The 26,878-nt window shown below is 40.7% G+C and overlaps 1 protein-coding gene across 1 annotated transcript in view; it reads right to left on the bottom strand.

Annotated features, from left to right (window-relative positions):
* Positions 1–26,878, bottom strand: part of ascc3 (activating signal cointegrator 1 complex subunit 3) — a 119,848-nt gene that overhangs the window by 78,759 nt on the left and 14,211 nt on the right. Inside the window, exons 6-8 of the mRNA XM_070834977.1 lie at positions 18,218–18,419; positions 17,477–17,612; positions 15,981–16,106 (exon numbers count right to left, since the gene is read on the bottom strand). Coding sequence (XP_070691078.1) covers positions 15,981–16,106; positions 17,477–17,612; positions 18,218–18,419 — 464 coding nt within the window. The remainder of the gene's footprint in view (positions 1–15,980; positions 16,107–17,476; positions 17,613–18,217; positions 18,420–26,878) is intronic.

The raw sequence follows: 26,878 nt of genomic DNA, 5'->3' as shown, positions 1-26,878 counted from the left end.
TTCAAACTGGACTATTTATGAAAGATATTGACATTTACAATTGTATCCCTATTAACTGATTAATCATATCACCTTAATCAACTGTTAATGTGCCAAAAATATGATTTTTGTTAATGTTTTGAAACTTGAACCACAGGGTAATGTCCATGTTTTGGGCTGCAACAACAAAATGCAAAAGCAGTCAGTGTCATTTTTCATTGGGAGCTCCACAATACTGTTTGCCCAAGTTGCCCCTGGCAACCAGATTTGGTCCGGTGTCAACCATTTAGTGCAGTTGCCTTAATTGGTATTTTCTTTGTCAGAACCAGAGGGTAGAATCTTCTCTCCAGTGAGCCGTCATGACATACCGACAGTGGATCGGTTACATGTGTCAGTGAGTGAACCGCCGTGAAAGAGGTGACTGCACAGAAAGTGGAGCATCAAGAAGCACGAAGGAGGAGAAAATGTGTGTGGTGGGATCAGCTGTCAGTCAAGCTGCCCTCCGTCCGCCTTCACTATGGCAACAGAGTGTGGGTGATGGCCCTCAATCTCACACTGGCTCTGATAAGTAGAGAAATGGCCACTGTGAAGGACAGTTGGAGCCACACACACACACACACACACACCTAACACTAACACACAGACACACACACAGTACACAGAGAGTGAAAACATCCAGCTGCTGTGCAGGTGAATCATTTCCTTCTTTTCCCAGAATAAGAGAATATCCACAGTCCAAAAACACATTTGGCCACAAAAAAAAATCTGAGTGACTTTGCACAGATGGAGAATGCATTAAAGCATTAAAGCATTAAAAGCGACGTCCTATCATCACATTTTTAAATAATATTAAAATATGAAACGTGAAAATAATAATATATTGATATATATTCACTGTTCAGGGAACACATGACACTGTATGAGCATGTAGGGTCCTCTGGTGGTGAGGATGGTTTCTCCCATAGAAACCAAATAGAAACATGGTTATTAAAACCAAACAAATTGGTAATTATACTGCATGATCAGCCAGTGTCCCCTTTAAAGATGGATATTTGTACTATGATAAAAAAATAAATAAATCAAACATACCCATTGTGGACACAAAAACATAATCTACATGTTGTGCTTGCAAATGCATTAAACACAATAGAAGGGGTGTGGGAATTGTCTGAACACTTTAAAAAATAACTTATGTTCAACAACAACATGAAGTGCTGCCTTGCAGAGCTAAAAAACATTTTATTTATATTTCTGAGATTCGGATCAACGTGTGCTCCCATGGACGGCTTTTTTGTCATGTCTTATCTGCGTGTGGCCTGCGGTGTTCAATCAGACCAGCAGACTTATCTTGTACTGTAGCTTCTGTTTATTGATCCACGCTCACATCTCCACTCATGTACAAAGTGAAAATAAACATAAAACTGCGGCACATTAATCTAACGTCACGCAGGGAGACATTCTGATAGTCCGACACTGTTAAACACTGACCGACCACGTTGCTTCGTGCCACTGAAGCCCCTTGAACTGAACTGAATTAAACTGAATTGAATTGAAACTGAGAGGTCAATGATGGAAACAGGCAGCAGAGGGATCTTATACAATAGAGGTCACTGTAGTTCCAGGTGTGTTTCCCACCGCCTCCCACCATATCTATTTTTTTCCTTTATCCTCCATCATTTTTCGCCTCTCTCTGCTCGGTCTGCGCTCCACCTCTCTCCAAGTGAGGCTGGTTGAGGATGCCTTGAGCTTAGACAGCAGTATTATTTATTCAAGGATTCATTAGAAGTATGTCATCACTTTCCTCTTCCCCTCGTTTCGCTCCAACACTCATAGAAAGAAATAATTAAAGAGTGCATGTCAGGCGAGGATATGCGGGGCGCTGCTCGGAAGTTGGACCCCGTAGCCCAGAAGGGAGGAAGAGGTTATTAATGCATCAAAGAGCAACTTTATCAGAGACCACTTAAGCTAGAAGGAGTGAAGGGAGCCTGTGGTTTCAGCTAGGTGGTGTATGGGGGCGGGGGTCTTCTGATTAACAGCTTGGAACAGCTATGTAAACATGGGATAGTTTGGCGGTTTTGTGTTGCATAAAGAGTGCTGATTACCACCAACAGCCACTGCCAGGAAGAAACACAAAAACTTATTTTCCAACAGAAAAGAACACTAAAACTCAACTGGTGTGTTTATGGTCAACAAAAAGTTGGCTACATCCGCGTGTGAGCTGTGGATGAGCATCTGATATCCCTGCTCAGACAACAGCTCTGCAAGAAGTTGATTACGGCCATTCAAAGCTTTCCAGTTCTGTGCAAATATTATCTGAAAAGATACAAAATTAAACAGCTCAGAAATGATGTCTAAAAAGCTGTTACACCGATGGCTTAGGCTGTTGGTAAACTCTGAGGTAGTCCTTACTTTTCTTTTGGAGACTCTCGTAAATGTGACAGTTATATGGTTTACTCTTCCTAAACGTTGTTCACCAGGCAGGAGACGGTGTATGTATGTATGCACGTTTGTGTTAGCTGGGGGCTAACGCAAGGCTTTCATAGCAATATGAAACCATAGCAACAGCTTTCCAAGGGATTCATCTGCTGTCAGTCAACTTGGCTGCGTGCTTGCCTTTGTGGACTAGAAAGGGAACAATTAATATTATGGAAAATATTACTAATAGCCTGCAATGCCACTGCAGTCAAAAAGTTCTGAAATAGCTCCGAAGGATTTCCCCTTGGAGAGGTCAAGGCTGTCCTCTCTCTGTTATTGTACGGTTTACATACTGAGAAACTCGCAGAAGCTGTCAGCAGTCCATGATGATAATAATTTTGAGTATCAGTACCACCGTGTGTCACAGGGGTCCAGGACACTGGGAGTTATTAAAAGATAAAGGTTTCAAAGATATAACACAAAAATTCATTACAGATTTCTTTGTATTAAATAATGAAACAGCTGATCCATTAGTTATAGGGGATGCTTTTAAATGCTGGAGCGGTAACTGCATTCAGTATAGCTCCAGAAAAATGAGGAATTGGTTGGAATAATAAGAGAAAATAATACAAGCTTTACAGAACAATCTTGGTCAGAAGGGGCAGATTTAGAGAGACTATGAGCAGCAACAGAGAACAATAAGAATCCTGTAAGGGAGTCGTATCAAGTCACCAGCTGTTTCTGAGGAAGGTTAAAGGAGCTGATTGTATTCCTGTACACTTTAGTTATGAGTAACCCTGTTAATTCTGCCTTGCATGAAGGGAACGCTGTATGAGGCTAATATCCATAGTTAGAGTATAACCTACAGTAGACAGCGGTCTGTGCACCCCCAGTGTGCAGGAGCGCCGTCACAGACACTAAACAATATTCTAGTTAATGAATGAAGCCAAGATTGGAAACATATTGAAGAAAATGCATTACAAGGAAGGAAACCATGCAAAGTCCAAGTGAAACATTATTTAACGTCTTAAAATCATCTACAAAGATCTTTGTAATTAATAGTTCTGCCAATAAATGAACAGCTGTAAACAAAAAGACCATAAAATGGAACAATTGCTGAGCTCCATCACAACGGTTTTAATAACTGTCTTAAAACCTTTAACGAGTTAACAATAGAACATAACATCCCTAAATATGAATACTTAAATTATATCACTTTTCAATTCACATGAATTCAGTAGAGTAAAGACAAAAATATCATCCTCTCATCATGTTTGGTCACAAAGAAGGTAATCAGGAATAACTGCATTGCTTCAGATTCAGATACACCAAGTAAGAGTACTGTCAATATAAATAATATATCTATATATGGCATCTATTTTTATTACATATTTTATTTATTTTCTTTCTTAATTTAAAACTTTATCTGTTGTCTTGCTCTTCCGTCGGCGCTGATTTATAGTATTAATGTTGCTGTTTCTAATTTTGACCTTAAGTAACGATAATCAATACAATATATAAACACGTTTGCCCGGTATGTGGGGCCTGTATAGATTAAATATGAATCCTCTCTTAAAAGCTGCCAGTCCAGGTTTTGTGCCGAAGAGGAAAAGTCAAACGAGGACTCAGCAGCAAGAGAGAGTCTAAAAAAAGGAGAAGATTTACTCTTTAGGATGAAAATGGCTCCGAGAGCACAAAGGGAGGAAAAATACGTTCTGTGTGTCCTGCTCCCAATTCCAGAATGGTGATTTAAGCAGTGGTCCTAAAGTTGGACTGGTCCTCTTAAAGTTTTACGTGAGGTAGAAAAAGTTAGTCTAGATCTCTGATTATGTGTGATTAATGCTGCCTGATCATTTGCTCGTATATATATTTGGAGCTTCAGCCTGACAGGTTGCAGTCTGAACAGAGTCACGCTCACACATGCCTTCATATCTCTAACTCCACCGACGGAGCTGCCTCTCACTCCACTCCTTCCATGACTAAACAAGTTAAGGTACAGCATGGGTGTTACTGAGCCACAGTCTCTTCATAATGACTGCAGGGCTTCTTCTTCTCTCTCTGAAGAGGGATGGTGAATCCAGCCTGCTCCTGTCTACCCAATTATTTCCCCAAAGGCCAAGTCCACTGGGCTCCTACTTATAAATATTCATTTTTGAATTATGGACCACTGAGCTTCACCCTATTTTGCGAGGCTTCTGCACACTCGTTCCCATGTCTCTGTGGTGACCGGAGAGGCACAACAATCACTTGAGTGGCTGGCCCCCATTTTGATTTATCGACTTTGTCTGTTTGTAACGAAAAGCTAGTGTCCCCGCACTCCTTAAACATGCTAATTCATGCAAATGTATGCCTGCCCCAGTATTCACCTTGAGGTAAAGCATACATGTTGTAAATAGAAATTTGCCATCATTTAATGATCTTTGGAAATCTTCAGTGCTTTTTTATTCTCTCCTTAAAACCTCTCTAGCTTCATTGTTATGTTAATGTATGCATGCACATCTTCCAATTGGAGATCCAGCTGTGTCTGCCAAAACTTGTCTCGAGGGTGTGATGTCAGTGTTGTGAGGAGGTAGTTACTGTACAGCAATGGACATTATGCAGCCCTTAACATAGGGGACAATCCCTGCTTCGCCAGAACCTTGCTCATCAAGAATTTCAGCAACTAGACAATCTCATGGTAAAAGTGCACCGATTCTGTCCAGCTTTTTTTTTTTATTCCAGTGGCCCGTAGGTGCTCTTCCTATGGGATGCAGGTAAGTGGGGCTCATTAGATTCAGCATCTACTAAAAATAGAAAATAGAGAATTCATCAGTATGTATTATGAATATTTAAATTAAAAATTTAAAAAGCTAAATCGAGGTGAATATCAGACTATAAAAATACCTTTTGCAGCATATTTTCTTTTAATGACTTCAGGGGACTAATCTTAACATCTTAGCAACTATAAAAAAGCATAGATAGATGAGCCTTTTTAACAGGTATGTGTGCCTGTGTCTGTTTGTGTCTGAATAAAATTGTATAACGTTGTTAATTGTTTCACTTCGTATATCGAATCAAGTAGAATCCACACTGAGTATGCTTTAAAACACAGAATGTGGCAAAAACTGTCATTTGCTGTATTGTTTTAATTCATTTAAAGAACAAATGAGGGTGCATTACAACTTTTAAATGGTTTTATTTTCGAAGCTCTACCATGAAAATGAAAACGGAGGACATCACTATAAAGATGTGTGAGTGGTTGAGAACAGTCAGACAGGTTGAAAACAAACATCCAGATGAATGTAAATGGAAGAGAAAATGAAGGCGGGCAGCCAGCTATCAGCCAAACCCTCTGTTGTAAACAACCATTACAGTTTAGACCCACTTCTTGCTTTAAGTTAAACCTTCTGCACTCACAGTTTTCCTGTGCAATAATGGACTGTTACCTACATTTTAGGGGCACTTACTTTCAGCTGGACCTCCACATAAAGTGGTTTATTTTTTAGCAATGTTGCCATTTTACAAGATCTCAGCAATTACTTTGGTGAGTAAAATGTTCATAACAATCACAAAAAAAAAGAAAGTGTGTGATAGCAGACAGTGGAGAGAGAAGATAAATGAATGGGGATAGACAAGCAACACACTGGACACAAACTGGGGATGTTGTGGATCACGGTTGGGGTCTTGTTTTGATAAATTGAAGTTTTCCTTCAAGTTCAATGTAAGTTTTTTTGTTTGTTAGTTTTTCAGAGAGCAACTACATGACAACTGTTTTGGAAACAAGCGAATGTTTCAGGCCAGTAAATGATATTTGAACCCTCCAGCACCCCCATCTGCCATCTGCTGTGGATGCTGGTAGCCCCATGCAGACCTTGACAATTAGCATCCGATATGATCTGCTGATCAGCTCAACAGTGACCAAAGAGTATGTATGTATTTAGAGAAACCTGCCAGTATCACTTTTAATCTTTAGGTTGAGATTACAGAAGAGGTGCTGAAGCCTATAGTAAACCCTGAGGCTGTACTTTGTGGTGTTCTCACACTGGATGGCATTATATCATAGTGTTCCTCTTATTTTGATCCACAGCCCAACACGGCTTTCTATCAGGCTTTTATGCTGTTTAACAGTCACGTTTATCCTACATTACCCAGCTGATCAATCAGCCAGTGACTAGACCTCGTCACTATCACATTAAGTCATACAAACAAGAGGCAGACTTTGAGCCAGAAAGGCACCAGTCATCACCAGGCAGGATGCCAAGTTAATTAGGCTGACAGGAGTCAAGTAGACTTTATCAAGTTCAAAAACAAATAGTTGGAGAGCCAACAGGCTCATTTCTTCTCTTTTCCCCAGGTACCGCACTCGTGTGGAACTCCAGTAGCTTTGTGTTATGTTAGGAGCCACTCACCAAAGCCCACTAAAACATCCACCACTTATGACAACCAACTTTCTGCTTTATTGCAAATCAATCATCATCATTACAGCTGAATGCTGCTGGCTACATCCAGCCAAAAGCATCTCCCTGTTTACAGCAAGGCCCTCGCATTTAAAGCATGGAGCGAAAGCTCTACAGAGTCCAGCTGGCTAATATTGGATCATACACATCTGTGGTCAACCTTTCAGCAGCCATGTTAAATAAAGTTTCTAATGAGACCAGCTGCTTGAGTCTGGGGCAGAACCAATCACTAAAACCCAGCTGTCTCCTGCAGGATTCTGATTTACAACACAACATTTTGGGGAATATGAAGATATTCTGGCGATGAGTGAATTTTTCAGTATACAGAAAGGAGACTGAGGGAGGACGCTTTCTTAGCTGTCTATAAAGTGTAAGCAGTCGTCCTCAGCAGTGCACACTGTGTGCATGAGAGGATGCCCATCAGCCAAACTTGGGCCAATGCTGAGTGGGATGGAAGCTGACAGGCTCATTAACACAGCGGATCCACAGCCTACAGCCATATGGGCAAACTGGGAGGACTGGGAATATCCCGCCAATCAACCAGCCGCTTAGAGTACACTAATTGGACACTAGTGTTGAGCACATCCATTGGCCTCCCTTGTCTGTAGGTTTAATAGTGAAAATGAGATGGCTAGCCTGTGTATACAGAAGAAGCAGCCACCAGTTTTTGGTTGCTGCTATTTTGTGTTATTGTGTGTTTACTGTATGAGTCACTATATGAGCTCCTAAACTAATTAAATTCTTCTGTGCATCTGTAATGGGAAGCTAAGAGATATAATTGTTGTCATTTTCATGCCATCCTTTTAATTACTTTCTGGTTCCATTTCATTCCATTTGAATTGACAGCATGATCAACTTTTAATTGCCAGTTTTTGCAAACAGCTTATCAGCCTGCTCCAAGCCTGCATGCAGAGTACTAAATGACCTGGCCAAACACACCCCCACAAACATTAGTCTCAAACACACTCCCACAAACACACAGCCAAACACACACCTTAAGTCCCAGAACTAATCCTACGGACACACATGCACGCTGAGCACATACGTGCACGCCGGCCCTCCGCACCAGATGCATGGTGGAGTTTGACACAGCGAGATGCGGATGCAGGAAACAGGAGGCCCATTCATTTCCCTAAAGAACAGCAGCAGCAGCAGGAAAAAGAGGGAGAGGGCACAAAGAGGGGAGAGGGGGAGCTGGGAGTAGGATGGAGATAGCAAAGAGTGAGGTAATCCATCATTTCATCCACAAGCACCTGCTAGGAGAAGCACCAGGGGTCTTGTGAGCCCTGAAACCTCAGCGAACACAGTATAGCCCACCCGGCATCTCAGTCCCATCAACAGCATCACACAGCCCACTGATTACTAAATAATTAACCATTAAAAGAAACAGTGTTATTGTGACTTTTTCCCCTTAACATGGTGTAATTAGTTATTAACCTGTTAAGGTTCAGGTCTGTACATGTGGTGGACATCGTACTAGAAATGTTATACCAACAGTTTTCTATGATTAATTGAGTATGATGTGAAAATGTGGTGAAATGAAAATAAAATACGGGTTTTCAAAAGTGGCATTACTTTTTTAATAACACCTTCAGAGTTGTTCCGTTATGTCAGAATAAAATTGTCTTTAGTGAAATCTGACAACACAGAAAACTGGAAGTTTGGATTTCTGGCTGAAAGGACCTCTGTTCTTCAAAACATAAAGTCAGTAAGCTGACAACAAATATATAATGTGCTGTAAAGACACAATCCATCTTCTTTCTCAACAAAAACAGCTCATTGGCAGAGCGTAAATAAATGATATGTTATATCAGACAATCTGAGCAATAACCATGAGTCTCATTTTGTACTTCGGTCAACTGACGTGATTAACACTGTCATTAGCAGCTAATTACATCTGCCAGGGGACACTTTGACTTTCTACCGCCTCGTAAGGCATTGTTAATAAAGTATCATTAAAATCACGGCTCTTAAGATTAACATGGCACTCAAATCTGTTTTAATATAAAGGTGATTACCTGTAGCTGCTCAACTTCAACAGTGCTTGACATCTGAAAACGTATTTTTCTCTATCATTATCGATTCATTCATTCATTTATCACTGGGCACCATTCACATTGGAACCAATAGCTGAACCGGTACCAAGAGCTGGAATTTGGAAACCCAAAGGTAGCTTTTTCCAATACTTTGCAACAAGAAAAGTTAGAAAAAATAAGCCCAAACTTGCACTCTGGCTTCCTCCCTCAGTTTAGGCTAACTGGTGCCTCTACAGGCTCCAGCCAATGAATGATTTAACATGAATCTGTACTCTGTCGTGCCTCTGTAGTTCAGTCGGTGCCTTTAAAAGTTCTCTGTACCAAACCCAGTACGTGGTTAAAAGCTATCATTCTTATATTCTAAATATGTACTTTTTGCTATAAGGTGGGGGGGGTATATTGATACCCTGATCACCATAAGTATATATTAAAGAGAGTTTTTGCTTTTTCAAAATACTTAAAACATTCTTTTGAAAGAACAAGTCTTGTCTGGATACAGTGGATGGTTTCCCGTATCTCAACTGTGTAAACAAGTAAATCAAAGAGTCAAGCTTCATTCTTGTAATTTATAATCCAATTATCATAGACTGTGAATAAAATAATAGGGACCCATTTGCAAAACTTGCAACAGATGGTTATCCCACAGACTACTGCAGGGTCATTAGTCAGCCATTTCAATTTTTGGAGAGATTTATTTGAATCTGAACAGCCAAAGAACAGATGAAGACTGTAGGCAGAGACAGAGAGACAACATGGTCTTTCAGGACAGCCTACATTAGCAGATTGTGAGCAATGACATAATTTCCATTCATCAAACGTGTGAGAATGTGTTTGAGCTGGTTTCATTTTCTTCATATGAGTGAATCTTAATTATCACTAGAATAATATTACTGTATCACGTACGCCCTAACCAAGGCCACTACTAGATTCTTGATAATTCTTCAGTCTTTCTTTTGCTTGATCCAAAACCAACAATCATCAAATTAAGATGAGGCATCAACATTTACAAATGAGGCAAAACACAATATGTGGAATCTAATTACAGACAAACTTCCTCAGCGGCTGACAGACGTTAGGTAGATTTCTGAGCTGACGTGCTGCTGCGCCATTTCAGAGTTCTGCCACTCCATCAGACAAGATTATAAAAGTCTTGAACCCTTGTATGCTTGAAGGAAGCCTTGAAGATTGCATAGTGAGTCTTAGCAAACATAAAGAGCCACAGTGGTTTGCTGTAGGGGAACTACATCAAAACTGGATTAGGAAATGCAATCAAGGTGGATTAATTATGGATGGAGGGCTGTTCAGTTCTGCCTCATCATTGCCGGACCGTGCTTATACAGTGCACTGGCTGCTTCCTACACAGGGAAGGAGAGGGCAAGCTGTCAGCAGGCACGGGAATCAAAGGATGTTGTGTGAGGGTGATGATGGTGGAACATGCTGAAATGACAACTGCTCACCTGTTACTACAGCTGAGACTGAAAGTACAGTAGACTTTAATTTATCACCTCCAACTGCACCAGTTTTTAGTCATGGATAAGATACAAAGGAGGCATCAGGAAGAGAAGAGGCGTATATTATTTTACCACCGTGCAAAAGAAGAGAATCAGTATTAGTAAGAGAGAAACTTGAAAAGGCAAAGTTCGTACTGATGGAATTAGTGAGTTCGTGCTGCGGAAATGTTCATTATATTGAATTTAACTTCCTCCATCATTAAGGTGGTAACATGGAGGAAATATTGAGTTGGCAAAAGTATCTCAGAAACTGCTGACCTCCTTGAATTTTCACCATAACCGTCTCTAAAGTTTACAGAAAACGATGGAAAGAACAAAATACATCCAGTGAGCTGCAGTTCTGTGGGCGAAAACGCCTTGTTAACTTGAGGGGTCACAGGAGAATGGGGGGGTCATGGTTCAAATGGACAGAAAGGCCACAGTCAATAACCAGGCGTTACAACCGTGCTACACAAGCAGGAACCTGAGCAGAGGCTCACCAGAACTGTAGAGTAGAAGGAAAACTGTCACCTTGTCTGATGAACCTTTATTTCTGCTGCCACTTACAGATGGTGAGGTCAGACATCATGGACCCTTCATGCCAAAGGTTTGTGCTGCTGCTGCTGCTGATAGTGGTGGTGTAACTGTGCAGACATTCTACTGCCACACATAAATAAATAAGCAGTGATTAAATAACACTAACCGAACCTGAATGTTGTTGCTGATCATGTGCATCCTTTAATGGCCAAAGTCTATTTTACCTCAAGCTGCTTCTACCAGCATGACAATGAGTTCACTGCACCCCAATGGCCTCCACAGTCACCTGATTTCAATCCAGCAGAGCACCGCTGGGATGGGATGTCTTTCTAAAATAAAGCCCTGCTTCCTAAGTTGATGTAAATAACCATCCATTTTCTGTTGGGTTGAGTTTGAAACCTCTGCAGAAAGAGTTGGGTCTCATTGCCAGGAGAAGATTCACAATAGTAATAATGACTGTTGTGTGACAACAGAACATTTAGTTCAGATGAACCTCAGAGTTAGCAGTAGTGAATATGACGTTACTCTCTTGTATAGATTAAATTAGTGCTATGGAAATGTACATTATGCTGAACTTAACCAGTGAGCCATGAAAGCACACTATCTTCAATGACCTCCTGTTTTTTATTCAAACCTTTATTAGAGTACTGCATGTAAGAGCAGGCTTTTATCAAGCTGATGTCACAGACAGGCCTTTATTCTCAATGTCAGATCTTTTTGATCATGAGTATTAAGCTTCTATCAAACGCACTCAACAGTTCCTGCACATATATTTCACATGTAAAGTCGTCAAGCAGATCGTAGAGCGTAATGTCTTATTATGTTTTTAGATGTGGAACATCTGCAGGAAGGGCTGGGCTTCAATGACAGCAACTTGACATCACCAATAAACTGATATTATTAGTGAAAGGAATCATGATGTCTGTTAAAAAGAGAAACTCAGAGATGCAGAATAGTGCGTATGACACGACACTGATGTTGTGAAATGTTGCATATCCTTTATTAGGCATTCCCCTTTACTGGCTCCAGCTGGCTTCTAGTCAAGACTGCCATTATCTGAATACCTTTTAATGCTTTTATTCAAGAATTTACACTGTGTTCAATGGCTGTATTTGACACCACCATTGTCTGGCTGAAGGATAAACAACACAGAGCAGAAAAGCAGCACAAAGATATACAGTATAAACTGCAAGGACGAGTCATTCATTACTTACACCTTTCAACCCTCCCACTCCCACTATGGTTCTCCAGTAGCAGCTGAAGAGCAAAGCTTACTGCTTCTCCCTGAACAGACTGTGGCGAAGTGTCTTAGCAGTTTGTGTGGATTCCTATCAATTAGAAGTTCAGAGGGAGTGCAGTTTTGTGTGCTGTCAAGGCTTCTGTCCGAATTTGAGCTCCACTTTCAGTATTACGAGATACATCAGCGAGGCAGTGGTGGTGGTAGTAGTGTAAGTTTCCGTGTGTGTTCGGTCCACCGGTACTACTAAAGAGTGGCACTTGCTCTCACAACACACTGAGTAACATATTTACTCAGATAAATTAGGAAAGCTTTTACCACGGTGGCAAGTGCAGGATGCCTAGACCCTGATTCATTAGTTAAAAAGCACCCTAATAAATTCCCCACTTTTAATGTTTCACAGAGCTATTAAAGACGCGCCGAGGCTCGCACAGCCCTGTTTCCCATTACAGCTTTCAATAAATGACAATCGGCACTCAGTGTAAACGGGAAGAGGAGGGGGTAGCGTCAGACTTTTCAGCCTGCTTTTCAAAGCCTTCCTAATAGCACGTAAAGACTTATTAGGCATTGTGTGTCGGCGCTTTAGAGGACTGAGGCACTTTGTTCCAGAGTTGCCCAGGCTTAAGTTAATGAATAGAGCCGCTGCTTGACTGAGGCTAATTCACATCGCTCAGCAGAAGAGGTTCCATATCAATCTATATCAGTTACACAGGGACTTTCAAAGATGAAGGGAAAACTGCTAGTGAGCTGGGGAGAAACTCAGAGACAAAAAGAGATAAGCCTTTTAGAGAGTGAGAGAAGAAAGAGATGGGAGCCTCGGAGAATTTACTTCAGCTTCTATTCAGATTGTTTGGCTTTAAGTTTCTGCAGGAGAGGCTAGGACAGAAAGTCAGTAATAAAAAAAACTGTTAAGTGATAACTACAGCAGAATCAGAAACACTTTCCTGCTCCGTGCAGATCGCTGCATCTCCTTAATCCACCCAAAAACACTCCTAATTAACGGAAAACACAGCAAGACCCACACAGATAAAATGATAGTAAATCATTTATTATTTTAAAGTAATTTATGCTTCTATTTCATCAAGGATCCGTTAATGACGTTCAGTTGTTACTAAAACTAAAATTACATTTCAGTGGCATTCATTTTGCTTGATTTACTTTCTGTTATCCTGAAACTCTAATTCTATAACATGCCACTTAATATTATGGTGATCTGTTACAGGAATAGTTTGATGTGACAGTTTGCAGGGTGACAGCAGCTGCAGCATCACTTCACCTGAGATAACGTGGTGTGTATGATGCTTTTCATACTCGCGACGTTAGTCGATAACAAGTAACTAGTGATATTTGGCATTCTGGGGGTGTTTGTGTCTGTTAATGAGGCTCAACGTGCACAAGCAGACAGACACAGAACAAGTGGACACGTTTCATTGTTCACTGTGTGGAGTTGTGCCTGTGTGTGTTTGATAAATACTAATCCTCTTGTTCATACGGACAGTTCCTTCACACATCTTATTTGATGGATGGATTCATAAATTAGGAATCTTATTTCTTAGAATTTCAACTACATCATCATTCAAGCCTATGGAATCAGATTTGTTTAAAAAGTTTCAAGCAAAACTTATTAAAAGTCAATCAAAATAAATGGATTTGAGAGAGAAAAAAATGAACTCAAGCAAAAAATTATAACCTTCAAAATAAAAAATGTCTCTTGAAAACAAATAACTCTGTCTTTTATTTTGTTCAAGGATGTAGTTTTGCTCTCGCCCTCTCTCTCTTTTGGTTACGCTTCTGGCTACGCTTCCGTTTGCGCTGCCAGATTCTTTGTTTGAGTTTTGACACAAACCTATCGCGTGGGCGGGCTCTTTCAAGGGCGCGTTCCTATTGGCTGTTGAGTTTTTGAGCGACACGGCCGTGACCCGGATATATAAAGTATATAAAAACTATAAAGTTTTTTAAAAAACTACATACAGTGATTAGTAGTTACTTTAATCTTGAAGCAGTTGCTTGTATGCCCCCCTACGCTTCCTCTTCATGCATGCCTTGCATGGCGAATGAAAGATTCTTTCTCCCGCTTGGTGATTAGAAAAAGTTCAAAAGACTTTATAGATCCCCAGGAGTCAATTCAAGCAAAGCCAGAAGCGTAACCAAAAGAGAGATGGCGAGAGCAAAACTACATCCTTGAACAAAATAAAAGACAGAGTTATTTGTTTTCAAGAAACATTTTTTAATTTGAAGGTTATAATTTTTGGTTGAGTTCATTATTTTCTCTCTCAAATCCATTTATTTTGACTTTTATTGACTTTTAATAAGTTTTGCTTGAAACTTTTGTAACAAATCTGATTCCATACAAGCCCTGGATGCCTAAACATCATTCTTTCTTACCTCGTTGTAAGTAGGTAGAAACAACAGACGGAGCAGAAAGGAAGGAAGCCACGGATACAAACACTACACTCTTGTCTATGTGGACACTGTGACTGATGGAAGGATTAGTTGTCAAATCCTCCACGATCACACTGATGAGGATTAAAATTGACAGGCATTGAGGAGACCTCCGCACTCACGGTGAAAACACACACACACACACACACACACACACACACACACACACACCTGAGCCAGTAAACTGTGAAGACAACAAGAGCAACAGTGTAGACGTGATTAAACCATCCTTTCATCAATTTGTCATGGCACCTAGACACATGCACATACTTCCATACTTCCAAAACAGTCAATTACACATACACCAAAGCTGCATCTAGTTTATTATGATGGCCATTAGCATGAGTGACAGGAAGGTTAAGGGAGGTGAGCAGTTACACTAGTCTCCTAAAGTGTGACAAAATACTTCTGAGGTTTACGGGTATCATACTTCATCAACAACAGGCCAGATTCAGAAACGACAGGGTGACCTTTTGCACTGTTGCATCTTCACTAGTCATGCAGTAATGATGGATTACAGAGCCCCTGTTGGCAGACAGGATGGTAGCAGAGCCCTTTCAAACACAATGATATGTGTGGAGTATTCTCCGTCCTGCTGCTGCCATACCTCTTCCCCAGGGGCCCAGAGCAGATAGGACTACTGCTTTTCCAGCCTGTTGCCCTCTAATGCCGCCCAGTAGTAGCTGGGTAAAGCCTGCCAGGACTGGAGGGAAAGTACGTACCAGTATGAGTGTGGGTTTGTCAGTCAAGGTGTCAGTCGGACTGACGGGTCATTGTGTCGGCTGACAGCCGGCTGAGAGCTACAGCGCTTCCATTAAGAAGGAACATCACTCACTGGCCATTACAGCCACAGTCCTCCCCTGTTCGCAGAGATGGAGGATAACAGGAACCATATATACACCCGGGGCATCAGCAAATGCTCCTGGCAGCTGAACAGACATGCAGGCAAGTCCTGTTGTCCATACAGATGCACTTCAACATGCTGACACGTTAATATGCATTACCGTGAGAGGCAGCTGGATTTGCATGATCACCATCACGCTAGAATCCATTTTGCCAAACTCCAAGTGAAGTTCTTGTGATAGAATATCAGTTGTTTGGACAAAACAGTGAAAGTTACAGGTCTTAATCATATCTAAAGCCTGGAATCCACTAAAGTATTGATTGTAATGAGTTATAACTTCCAAAGAACGCAGACAAAAAGGTTTCCACACCAACACTTCCAGCAGCAGTTTGTCAGTCTATACGGACAATCACTGCTTTAGCTAACCCGTCCTGACCACACAAAAGTCACTGTCAGTCTTCAAAGCTGCTCAGTATCTAACCCTTGTGTGCAAACACACACACACACACATATATCCACACACTGCACAAATACACACAAACAGAAGTATACAGCGGCACATACCTCATCTAGCTCAGAGATGTAGACAGGCTTCTCTTCAAAGCCAATAGGCATGGGTTCGTTGGGAGGGATCTCCACCTCTTCACACATTTTATTGTTCTCTCTGCGGATTCCCTCGGGTAGCAGCAGCTGAATGTCACAGAGAAAAAAAATAAAGCCAACCCAGACCTCACAAATGACCTCCGACATTAAAAAAAAAACACATCTGGATTTTCAAAACACACTCGAGAACTTGAAAAGATATTCAGTGTCACAAAATATACTATTTGAGTTCAGTTAAAGTTTGACAAAAATGTTTTTCAGGCCTCCTATCTTTGGGGTCCCTTGCAAATACAGAGCAGATCAAACACAGAACATAATGAAATAACTGGCTATACTGTTTAAACATCCCAATAACGCAACTGATCGAAACGTGCTGATGAAACGTTCTTTGGGAAACTTTTATGAGTAAAGCTTCAATGTGATCCATTTTATTGTAGGATGTGCTTTTTTTAGTACATGTTGTTATAGTTTGTTGTACTTTAGAGGATTCAGAATAGAGTTGCTAAATTGAAGGGATTATAGGAGGCAACCTGGATACCGACAGTGAACAAAGAACACTGTCTACAACTTTTGACTACTTCTTTCACTGCATGTTATTCTGCAACTCTCCTCCCTCTCATGGTGTCACGTGACTGTCCACTGTCTAAAACAGCAGAGTGTGTTACAGGCACCTTTTCACTTTGGTTGTGGCTCAAAAACTCTAGTGGATCATAACATCGAGTACTGAATTTATTTGTAGACGTTCCAGTTAAAAATGAGGTCAGATCTTTTTATGGATGTCAGTTTTTGAGCCACAATAAATGCCAACATGGGGTCTGTGTTTAGCTTTAGCTGATTAGGGGAAATGTCTTTTGCTTTGTGATTCCTAACTGAAGCTGTTGAGGAGTCAGCAGTCAATAACAGTACATAAAAGTCAATTAAATTGGTTTCAACCAACTGCAACCACAAGGTTGTTGAGCCTTACAGGCATAAATGTGCTCCTGGTGGAGGCAATAATATGATAATGTTGTATAATAATGACCATAACATAACCATGCAGCATGGTTGAATTACCGAGGAGACTCTGTGGTGAGTAACATTAACCTTCAAATGTGTTTTTACAGTGCCATGATCAGCAGCTATACTCTTGTATTGGCAGATATCTTGATGAAATTAACTAAAATTATTCTATACGTTACTTTTGCTGTGTATATTTTACAATGTAGGTTGAAAAAAAAATACAGAATTGATGTAAAATTTCATTAATATACAAAGAATCATTAAAAAGGACATGAAGTTAGTGATCTTGTGCTTGTGCCTGACCACATAGAGCCGTCTATGTTTTTAAGAAATGAAAATATTCCAAAAAGCAAAATCCTGAGTTTGAGTAATATGTCTGTTTCTGGAATGTGGTCCAACTTCTAAATGGGAGTGTCTGTAAAGCAGCACAGTGGTAAAAAAAAGCCTCGGGGTCTCACCCTCGCTCCTCCAACGAACGCAGGAGCCTTCGTGGCCTCTGCATAGCTGTCGTACACATTGGGGTATCGGATACGTTCATACACTCTTTCTCTGCTGAGCACAGGGTCGCGTCGTGCATTCAGCAGGGCCTGTTCCCTGTGTGAGCAAACACAAGGCACGTGGGACATGAAACAGCTCTGTACATAAAAAGGTGCCTAATAGGACTTCAAGATGAGGAGGAAGAACAAATCCAGAGTTCTGTCAAAGTAAGAGAAGAAAGGAAGGGAAGGTTTCAACAAAAACACCAGCACAGTGTCACATCTATAGGCGCTTGGTTCCATACGTGGACCCTCACATCCATCCATATTCCTGCCGTGGAATTATTAGTTAAGTTGATGATTCAAATGAAGAGGCACAGATGTGAGGCAATATGTTCCTTCCTAAAGTGGCTTACCTCTCTGCTAATCTTTTCCTTCACACTGGGCTGGATTTGGCCATGCTAAGTTTTTAATTAAACAGATCGCTGCTCTTTTTTTTCATCCTGTGAAATTAAACTTTCAGAAAAATCCTCTACAGAAAAACTGGTGTCAAGCTGCAGCATCGCTGTGCTTTTTTGTGATTTTGTAAGGCTCCAGCCAAGCTTTCATGAAAAATGCAGAAGCTTGCTGGTCTTGGTGCTGATACCTAAAAGCACAGAGAGGACGGACTGGGAACAAAGACGAGGGACAGTTTTAGAAAAAGTTCAGGAAGAGATGATATACCGCTGAGCTCTCATCTCTCTGGGGTCGAAGGTCATGATGGCATCGGAGAAATCGCCGTCATCCATTCCTTTGCCTCTCTTCCTCTCCCTCTTCTCCTCCCTGCGGTACATCTTCATCATCTGCTTCTCCTGCTCTGACTGGATGGTCACCTGGCACCCATAGGTGGGCTTGGACACTTCGCCACTCACTTTTCTGCCCAAATCTGCAGGAAACACAAGCACATACAGAGAGTACATAAAAGGGAAACAGCTTTATGGAAGCATCGTGGAGATCAAGACACCTGCCAGCAAAATACTACAATGTAAAAACACATCACACTATCCTAACTGAAATAAATACAAAGTCTTTGTCAGGAAATAAACTGATTTTATAATAATGTTATAAAGAAACAGACCTGATTTCTATATTTGTGTTTCTAATAACCGAATATAGACCAATACTATTTCTTTACCATGAACAGTATACAGTACATCCTGAAAGAGGTTTTTCTGTCAAAGAATTGACCAGAGCAACATAATACAGTTCAAAAATCAACTCGGCAGTGCTGTCTGGCAGATAAACCATGTGATGGAGTTTCTGTTTTGATTATCTCAAACACTGTTTGGCAGCTCTGCTCTAACATTATTTATTATTGCTTATCAGTGGCCCATTTAGCCGTGTAGCTTTGGTACCTACACAGACTGTGCATGTGAAGTCTAAATAGTCCAAACTAAACAGCTGTCAGACTGTGACCAGTCTACTTTAAATACTTTGGCTTAGTTCAGTTTTGTTTTGATATGAGATGAAAATATGTGGAGACACAGTGTTGTGTTATTGTTGGCTCCTTTTAAAAGTTAAAATGTAAAATTTTAACATTTTGTTCTGTTGATGTGTACAAATAATGAATTAAGTCATCTGAGAGATCAAATTAAGTAATTAAAGATTAAAATACATACAAATTATGATGCATGATCAACAAAAGTGTGTTTTTAATTGAGAAAACGCCGTCAGATGAGCCAGCGTCAGTGAAAACACGCTCATATTTCAGCAGTGATCCTGACAGTCCGCTGATGTCAGCTGCAGGTGGCACTGCACGGGTTAATGTTCCCCATTGTAGCCTCCCTGTTTGAGGCACAACAGCTCAATAAAAGGCAGAATTGCTCTTGAAAACAGATGAGATCTGATGATTGCACCGCAGCCTGGACTGATTGACTGAATGATTTCTTCTTTATCTCGTCTAGCGGCTTTACCTGCTGCAGAGCCTCCCTCTCGTTCTAGCAGCTCTCCTCTTCCTGTCACTCTTACACTCCCTCCCATTACCTCTCCAACTCCCAACCCCTTTAACTCCGTCCCCCTCTATGCACCAATTCCTCTGTCTAAACCATTCCCCATCCTTTACTTTCCGTCTCTGTGGGAGCTATTGTGCCTTGTTATGTGTTTCCAACAGTGATTGCCTCCAAATCTCCAGGATTCTCATTTCCGCAAGCGATCATGGTGCTATAATCACTGTGAAGAACACTGCCAAGACAGATTTTGTTAGTTTACAAGATGTTTTGAGGTGTTTTCATACATTTGAATCTGAAGTCTTTAAAATCAACATTTTCAAGATTGGACTTTTGTAGATTCAATATATAGTGTCGGTAAAGATTAAGGCTCAAAATCCAAAAGGGAACCTGCGAAGAATTCAAGTAGATAATAAAATATTGTGTATTAACTTTCACAAATGAAGATAAATATACTCACATAGTTCAATACTGTCAAAATATTGATCAGCAATGCATAAAAATAAGAGTGAGAGATTAATTAATCTCAGGAACTGAATCAAATGTAGATGCAAAATTATACTAAATGCTCCAAATGTACTCTTTTTACAAAAACTGGCTTACATATCTGTCTGTGATTATTTCATCTGATGTCTGATGGGTAATCTGCCAGTTGTGGCATCAACAGTCTGATTAAACAGCAGGGAACCAGAGAACTGGATGTCTATTTTTCCAACATAAACCGCCTCCGGAGTTGTTTCAAAGTTTTTGTGATGTGATAAATCAGCGTTGCTCAGCCTTTGAAGAGGACCAGGACGTGTTTCTAAACTGTCAGCGGACACCACACTAATAATTGTGTTTCGGTATTTCAGCCACACCCATTGCTAACAGGGGCATTAGAATAGAGCACCTTGGCTTTAAACATGGTACTATCACAGGATACCACCTTTGCCAGAAGCCAGTGTGTGAACTGTAAGTGCTATTTTTGTGGCTTGTAAGCGCCTGGGAGTAACAGCAGCTCAGCCACGCAAACTCACAGAGCAGGCCGATGAGTGCTGAAGCACGTAGTGTGTAAAAATCGCTGTTGCATCACTCACTACAAACAAAACTGCCTCGGGAAGCAACATAAGCACACAAACTGTGTGCTTCATGAAATGGGTTTCCATGGCCGAGCTGCTGCAGGCAAGCCTCACATCGCCGTGTGCGATGTCAAGCATCAACTGGAGTGGTGTAAAACACACCACAACTGGACTCTGAAGCAGTCAAAACATGGTCTTTGTAGTGATGAGTCACATTTCTCTCTCTGGCTGTGATGGACAAATCTGGGTTTTGGCATATGCCAGGAGAACGCTGGCTAAGTGTGGAGGAGGGGGGGAATGTCTGAGGGCATTTTTCAGGGTTCAGGTATTCAGGGGTGGGGCTCAGCCCGGAGGATACTTCAAACTTTGTGGCAGCAGTTTGCAGGAGGCTTTCTGCGGTTAGAAGAGTTTGTGCTGAGTAACTCGAATAGCCTGAACAGATCCCTGACATCAACCCTAATGAACACCTGTGGGAGGAAAGAGCACACCTCCTCATCTAACATCAATGCCTGACCTTACAAATAATCTTATAAAACTCTTCCCAGCAGAGTAGTAGCTGAGTAGGGGGGGGGGGGGACAACACATTTAAGCCCATGGTTTTATAATGGGTTGTCCAATAAACTCATGTATATGTGATGGTCAGGTGTCCACTGACTTTTGGCCAAATAATGTACATGTAGCTGATTAATTAATCTCTTTTCAACTGTAATCAAAGGAGGCTGACATTTCAAATAGTGACTCTGAATACATTCACTTCACAATCTCACTACAACACTGAATTATTGTCCAGCCCCATCTAACTTGTCATCAACAGCTTTGTGAACAAGCAGCGTAACACTTTCTATAAGACAAGGAAATGGCCATGAGGCTGATAATTTAACCCCTGGGTTTAATAGCACAATATGCTCATTTCGTCTATGAACACATTAATGTAATATAATATAACCAACTGTTACAGCCAAACAAGTGCTAAAGAAATATTTCTATCACAAAGGTCTCCACAATCCTCCCTAGAATTGTGACTGCTCATAGTGTGGTTCAAAGATGCCAATACATAACCCTCAAGTCACGGAGGTAACCAAATAGACTTGACTTGTTGTTAAACTTGCTTAGGAGGATGATGCAACACTCCCAGCATCTACTGAGCTCTTGCTCTCCGCGTACTTCCACAGCTGTGAACTTGAAGTTTGTTCTTGAGTGACAGAGAAAAGCCTCCGTTATGATCACGGCCTGAGGAAAACGTCTAAGATGCTTGTCGGAGAAACTCTGGCATCGTCCTCTTGTTAAATTCATGACGGAGCCATTTGGTAAGGTACATCTAGTCTGGGAGGCTGATTTCCGAGCAGTTCCCCACACATATTCCTCGACACCTACTGTACCACACTTGAACTGACAAAGAAATATGCTTAATGACCCAGACGAAGACATTTGCACACACGACTACAAACACTCAATAGGAGGGTATTTCTACAAGGTTGGAGCTGTCAGTGTCCCACTGGGCTCCACCTCTCGGTGCGTCTCCTTGCTGCTTCACTGAGAGTTCGACAATACAGAAAAAACTTTGGCAACGGCTGTCTCTCCTCTGTGGCTGCAACAGTGTAGTAAACAGACAGAAGCACTGGTGAAGTTGAGCAACTGCTATGATAAAAATACAGTTGTATTTAGAGATACAGCAGACGAGGAGCATTAATAAATCTTTAGGCTTCTGGTCTCAACTCCCTGACTCCTGTAGAAGATTTTGGCTTTTTCAGCAGCTCAGTGCTCCATTATATTCACCAGGTTTGGTTAATGAGAATCTGCAGGCCACGAAGCTAAAGCAAAGAGCTAACAGCAGTAAAGTCAGAGGAAGTAAAGAGCAAAACGTCTCATGGATCTGAGTGGCACTGCAAAAATGGTGATGATTCTGTGTGAGCAGAGAAATGTGTCTCCAGGGTTTTGTTTTAAAAAACACTTTATTCAGTTTTAGTTCTTTATGCATATAAATAATATATAGAAGAGAAAACATTTTGGTCTCTGCAAGCAAATATAACTAAGAACTATTTTAATCTGCCAATTATTTTCTCAAGTAATCATTAACTCCATAAAACATCAGACTGTGAAAGTGTGAGAAAACTCCATAGGGTAATAAGAAAATAACACAAATACTGACATTTAAAGGGCTGGAACCAGAAAATATATGGCATTTCTGTTTGAGAAACGGCTTCAATGATTAATGAGTTATCAAAATATTTTCAGATTAATTTTCTGTCAGCTGACTAACTTATTCATTACACAGTTTCACTAATTAGGAAACTATTTTACACAGCTGTGCCCTCATTTTCCATCACCTTCTCCATTTCCAGTAAATGTAGGTTTGCAGTTAGAAAACTGTGAGACAGCAGGTTTATAAAGTTAACAGCCCACTATGTGGTTGTTCAGTGTTGCTCTGTGCACAACAACGGAGCAGGAAAAGGCAACATATGGTGAGAATCAGGGGATCGATGTTTAGGAGCTGCCGTATATATTAGAATATATTACAGCACGTCAATGTCCACCTCCATCTCCCCTGCTGTATCCAGCACCTCTTAACAAGTTCTCAGATGTATAGACACGTTTTGTTCATTCTATATAGCACTACTTCTATCAGCCATTGAAACGTGGAGAGGTGCCACCAAGACAATCCGTTCTTTGATAAACATACGAGAGCCCGGCTGCAAACCGCAATTTAAAAGCTAATCAGCAAGAGACAGGCATTCCCGCTAAATCCCACTCTTCCTGATGGCATGCAAATAGTGGAAAATTTAATCAGCCTTTTTTAACCCTCAGTCGTCAAGGCAACACTAATCTCAAAAGCTGTCTGGCAAATGAAATTGTTAACGCTGATCAAAAGTTCTTCACAAAGGGGAAAGACATCAGCTGAGGTTTGAAGCAGCATATGAGTGTGACCACAACCACAACAGCCTCTTTTCTTTGGTCTGAATGATTGTGAAGATGTTTACATTGCTGCGTTTTTGTAAGTGGCTAGTTTAGTCGAGCTGCTCTCCATTAAAACTCAAGCCGTAACCTCATGAAGCATCAACGGCACCAAATATTCCAGACAAAGATTCGTCTTATCCATCAAACCTGTCATCCTGCCAGGTGAGAGGATTTTGGCAGTGAGGGAGATAATCTAATTCCTCTTCCTGTGTATTCAGCAACACATGACGGACTGCGCTACGCTGTAATTTCTCTTTTAATATCCATGAAGCAAAGAGCAACAGAAGGAACAGAACTGGAGGTGGCCAGTCCAAGCCATCAGATCAGTCAACCTGAGTCTAAAACTGTGAGATGTGGTTCTTGTATTTTCTTAATTTAATCTCTGAGGATAAGGATTACTCACATTCATGTATTTTCCACCCATTTTCTCCACTTCGTTCACCAATCTGGATAAACTTCCTAAAATACTCCAGTTTAAAGAAACCATCCCAAACTTGGGTTAACCTTCACACACAATTATTGGCCATGAAATTTCATGGATACAAAACCTGATATTTGAGGGTTTAAAAATCCAATAACCAGCCTGAATCCCCCTAGATTACACTAGAAGAATGAATACTGTGTTTTCTGTGCAACAACAGTGATACAAATAACTGTAAACATATTTTGGCATTTCTGATTTTACATTTCTTGTTAAATACACAGATATATGTACGTTGGTACGGGCAGGTCTGTTTTACTGGTCGATCTCTAGCTGTTGCCACCAACTCTGTGTATTGTGTCGACCATATGCTTGTGTGTGCACGACTAAACTAACAAAACTACCTGCATTCACTTTGCATCATTTAATTAAATTCTATGTGTTACACCACAACAGGGCTCTTTTGTCGAGGCTGCAAACTGTTCTGTTAACTTTGTCTTAACATGGACTTCACAAAAGACAACTATAAATATAAATATATATATATAAATAAATGAATGAATGGAGTAACTAGTCTACATTAATTAGCTCCTTTGATGTAACACACCCAGCATTAAAATCTATATATAGGACCTGTGAATTTCAAATTAACTGCAAAAACTCTAAAGGATGAGTGTGTGACTTTAAATAGTTGCAGGGATTATTCTGACAAAGCAGGAGCTCTCTCTTCTAATCTTCTGCTGCTCTTTGATGTCTACCTTGCATATGGATCAGAAGACTGCTCTGCTGATGGAAAATTATCCATCCTTATCTTGCCACCAATATCTTTAGTGTCTTACCCTATGGCCTTACGCTACACATTTAAAGAAGGGAAAACAATAACATGAGTCTTCCACCTTGGGACAAAGACAACAGGGTGGCGTCACAACGCTGGCTCAGAGTAGACGACGGTCTGAAAGTACAAAACATGCACGCAGGTATATCAACAGGAGGGCTGCGTTAGTACAGCTCGCTATCAACCTTCCTGAAATACTATCTTATACAAAATCAATGAAGTCAGCTCCAAGCTGCTGAGGGAGCTGGATAACTACAGCAAAAACCAGTGTAAACCCATCCACACCACAGCCTCGTGTGCTTATTTGGGCCTTAGCAGGACCATGTCAGCCTTTCTCTCTATTAGCATGGCATGATATTCTATTATTTCTCTTATTCATGAGCGGTATTAAAGCAGGGACAGAAATAGAGAGTGCACCCGCAGGGGAGGCTTTAGTCTGGTCTTCATCATTCCTGGTTTTGTGGCATAAAAAGACGTGAAAGAAATAATGAAGAATTGAGTTGCTGTGAAAGACCTTCAGGTACAGGTGACACTAATCTGGTGTAAACAGGTGATCTTAATAAAATCAGAATCAGAAACATCTGAATATTACACTCCAAACTACCTGCACCTCTATGTTATTTTTCTTTCTTCAAAAAAGCTATATTTATTAGCATTTGAATGAATTTGCAGCATGTGAAGTGGAGCTGCTTTGGCTACTGACAGTCCCCGTTAGAAGCAACCATCAAATGGATTACAAAAGAAAATGTCTGAATGTGAGCCGAGGGTGCTTATAAGCAGTTATCTTATTTATTTATCGATTCAGCAGTGGATGTTTGAGATACCACCATCGCTGGGAAAAAATAAGTGGTGCCAACTCCTGCAACGTGTGTGTTTGTGTGTCATTTTCTTTTTGGGAGGGAGGTGTTGACTTTTCTTTTGAGGGAGTCGACGGGCCAAAAGATATTCAATTATATAGACTGCAGCAAATTCTGGCACCTCTTCTGTCTGTTCAGAGCACATTAACAGCGTTTACACAGATAAAGTAATTCAATTTGGTTACATCCTGTTGAGACAAATACAGAAAGATATGAAGGAATTTTCAGAGTGCAAGACAAATCAAGGATGGGCACGACTTGGTTTATGAAAAGTCATTTCTTTTATCATAACAACAAGGGGAGTGAAATGAATTGCATGTTAAAAACACATTAAAGCTAAAATTTCTCCAGCACATCGAAGGTGAATACTGTTGACCATCTCTGTCATCACCAGACTACCAGAGGAAAACACCAGCAGAATGTTTGTGGCTAATTACACACACAATGAATTTGCATTAAGATTAAAATAACCAACAATCAAACCCATTATTACCAATCACTGGACATTGTCAGACGACATCGCTCCCATGTGCATGGTCTTAACATTAAATCTGACGCATCATAGATGCCAATCATACGACAGAATAATGGAAGCCCTTATCTATAATAGCCAGAGCACGGGGGATGGAGTGTAATCATCCAGGTTCCTGAGATTTGATTACTGATTACAGCATCAAACAGTTGGAGATATCTGCGGTATATCAGATATCTAAGACCGACAGTGATCCAGGACCAGCAGATGACTGTGGTAACGTAGTCCTGCTCTAAGTTGGAGTACTTACAGTACCTGTTAGTAGCTGTTCTCCTGCCTGATGGGACTAATGTAGCCCGGACCTGAGATCATTCTCAGCAAAAAAAAAGACAGGTAGCTGACTGTGAATCATCATGTGCAACGTATGCACCTGACAAAAAAATCTGCCAACGCTTTAACTGACCGTTATTAAAGTAATAACTAACCACTATTAAAGCTGTGTACTAACACATTCATAAGCATCAAGGGTCCAACATGTCTTAGTAATGGTAATGTGGTCCTGTTAATCATCAATCTACAGACATTCACACCTACACAGATACAGTATATGAGCAATAACTTCATGTTGGCTGATCTATCAGTTCTGCTGGTTGATCCAAAAGACAGCAGACCCTTTTTTCCTGACGTGGCCGCTGGCATTAAACATTTACTTGAAAGCACACACGGTGAAACTTCAGATAACAAAATACCCAACATTTCACAGCAGATCAATCAGTTTAAAAAAGCTTTTCCTAAATGCTG

The sequence above is a fragment of the Pempheris klunzingeri genome, chromosome 8 (assembly GCF_042242105.1).
Source record: "Pempheris klunzingeri isolate RE-2024b chromosome 8, fPemKlu1.hap1, whole genome shotgun sequence".
Classification (NCBI taxonomy): domain Eukaryota; kingdom Metazoa; phylum Chordata; class Actinopteri; order Acropomatiformes; family Pempheridae; genus Pempheris; species Pempheris klunzingeri.
The sequence above is the reverse complement of the archived record's forward strand: the minus strand, read 5'-3'. Positions and strand labels throughout refer to the sequence as shown.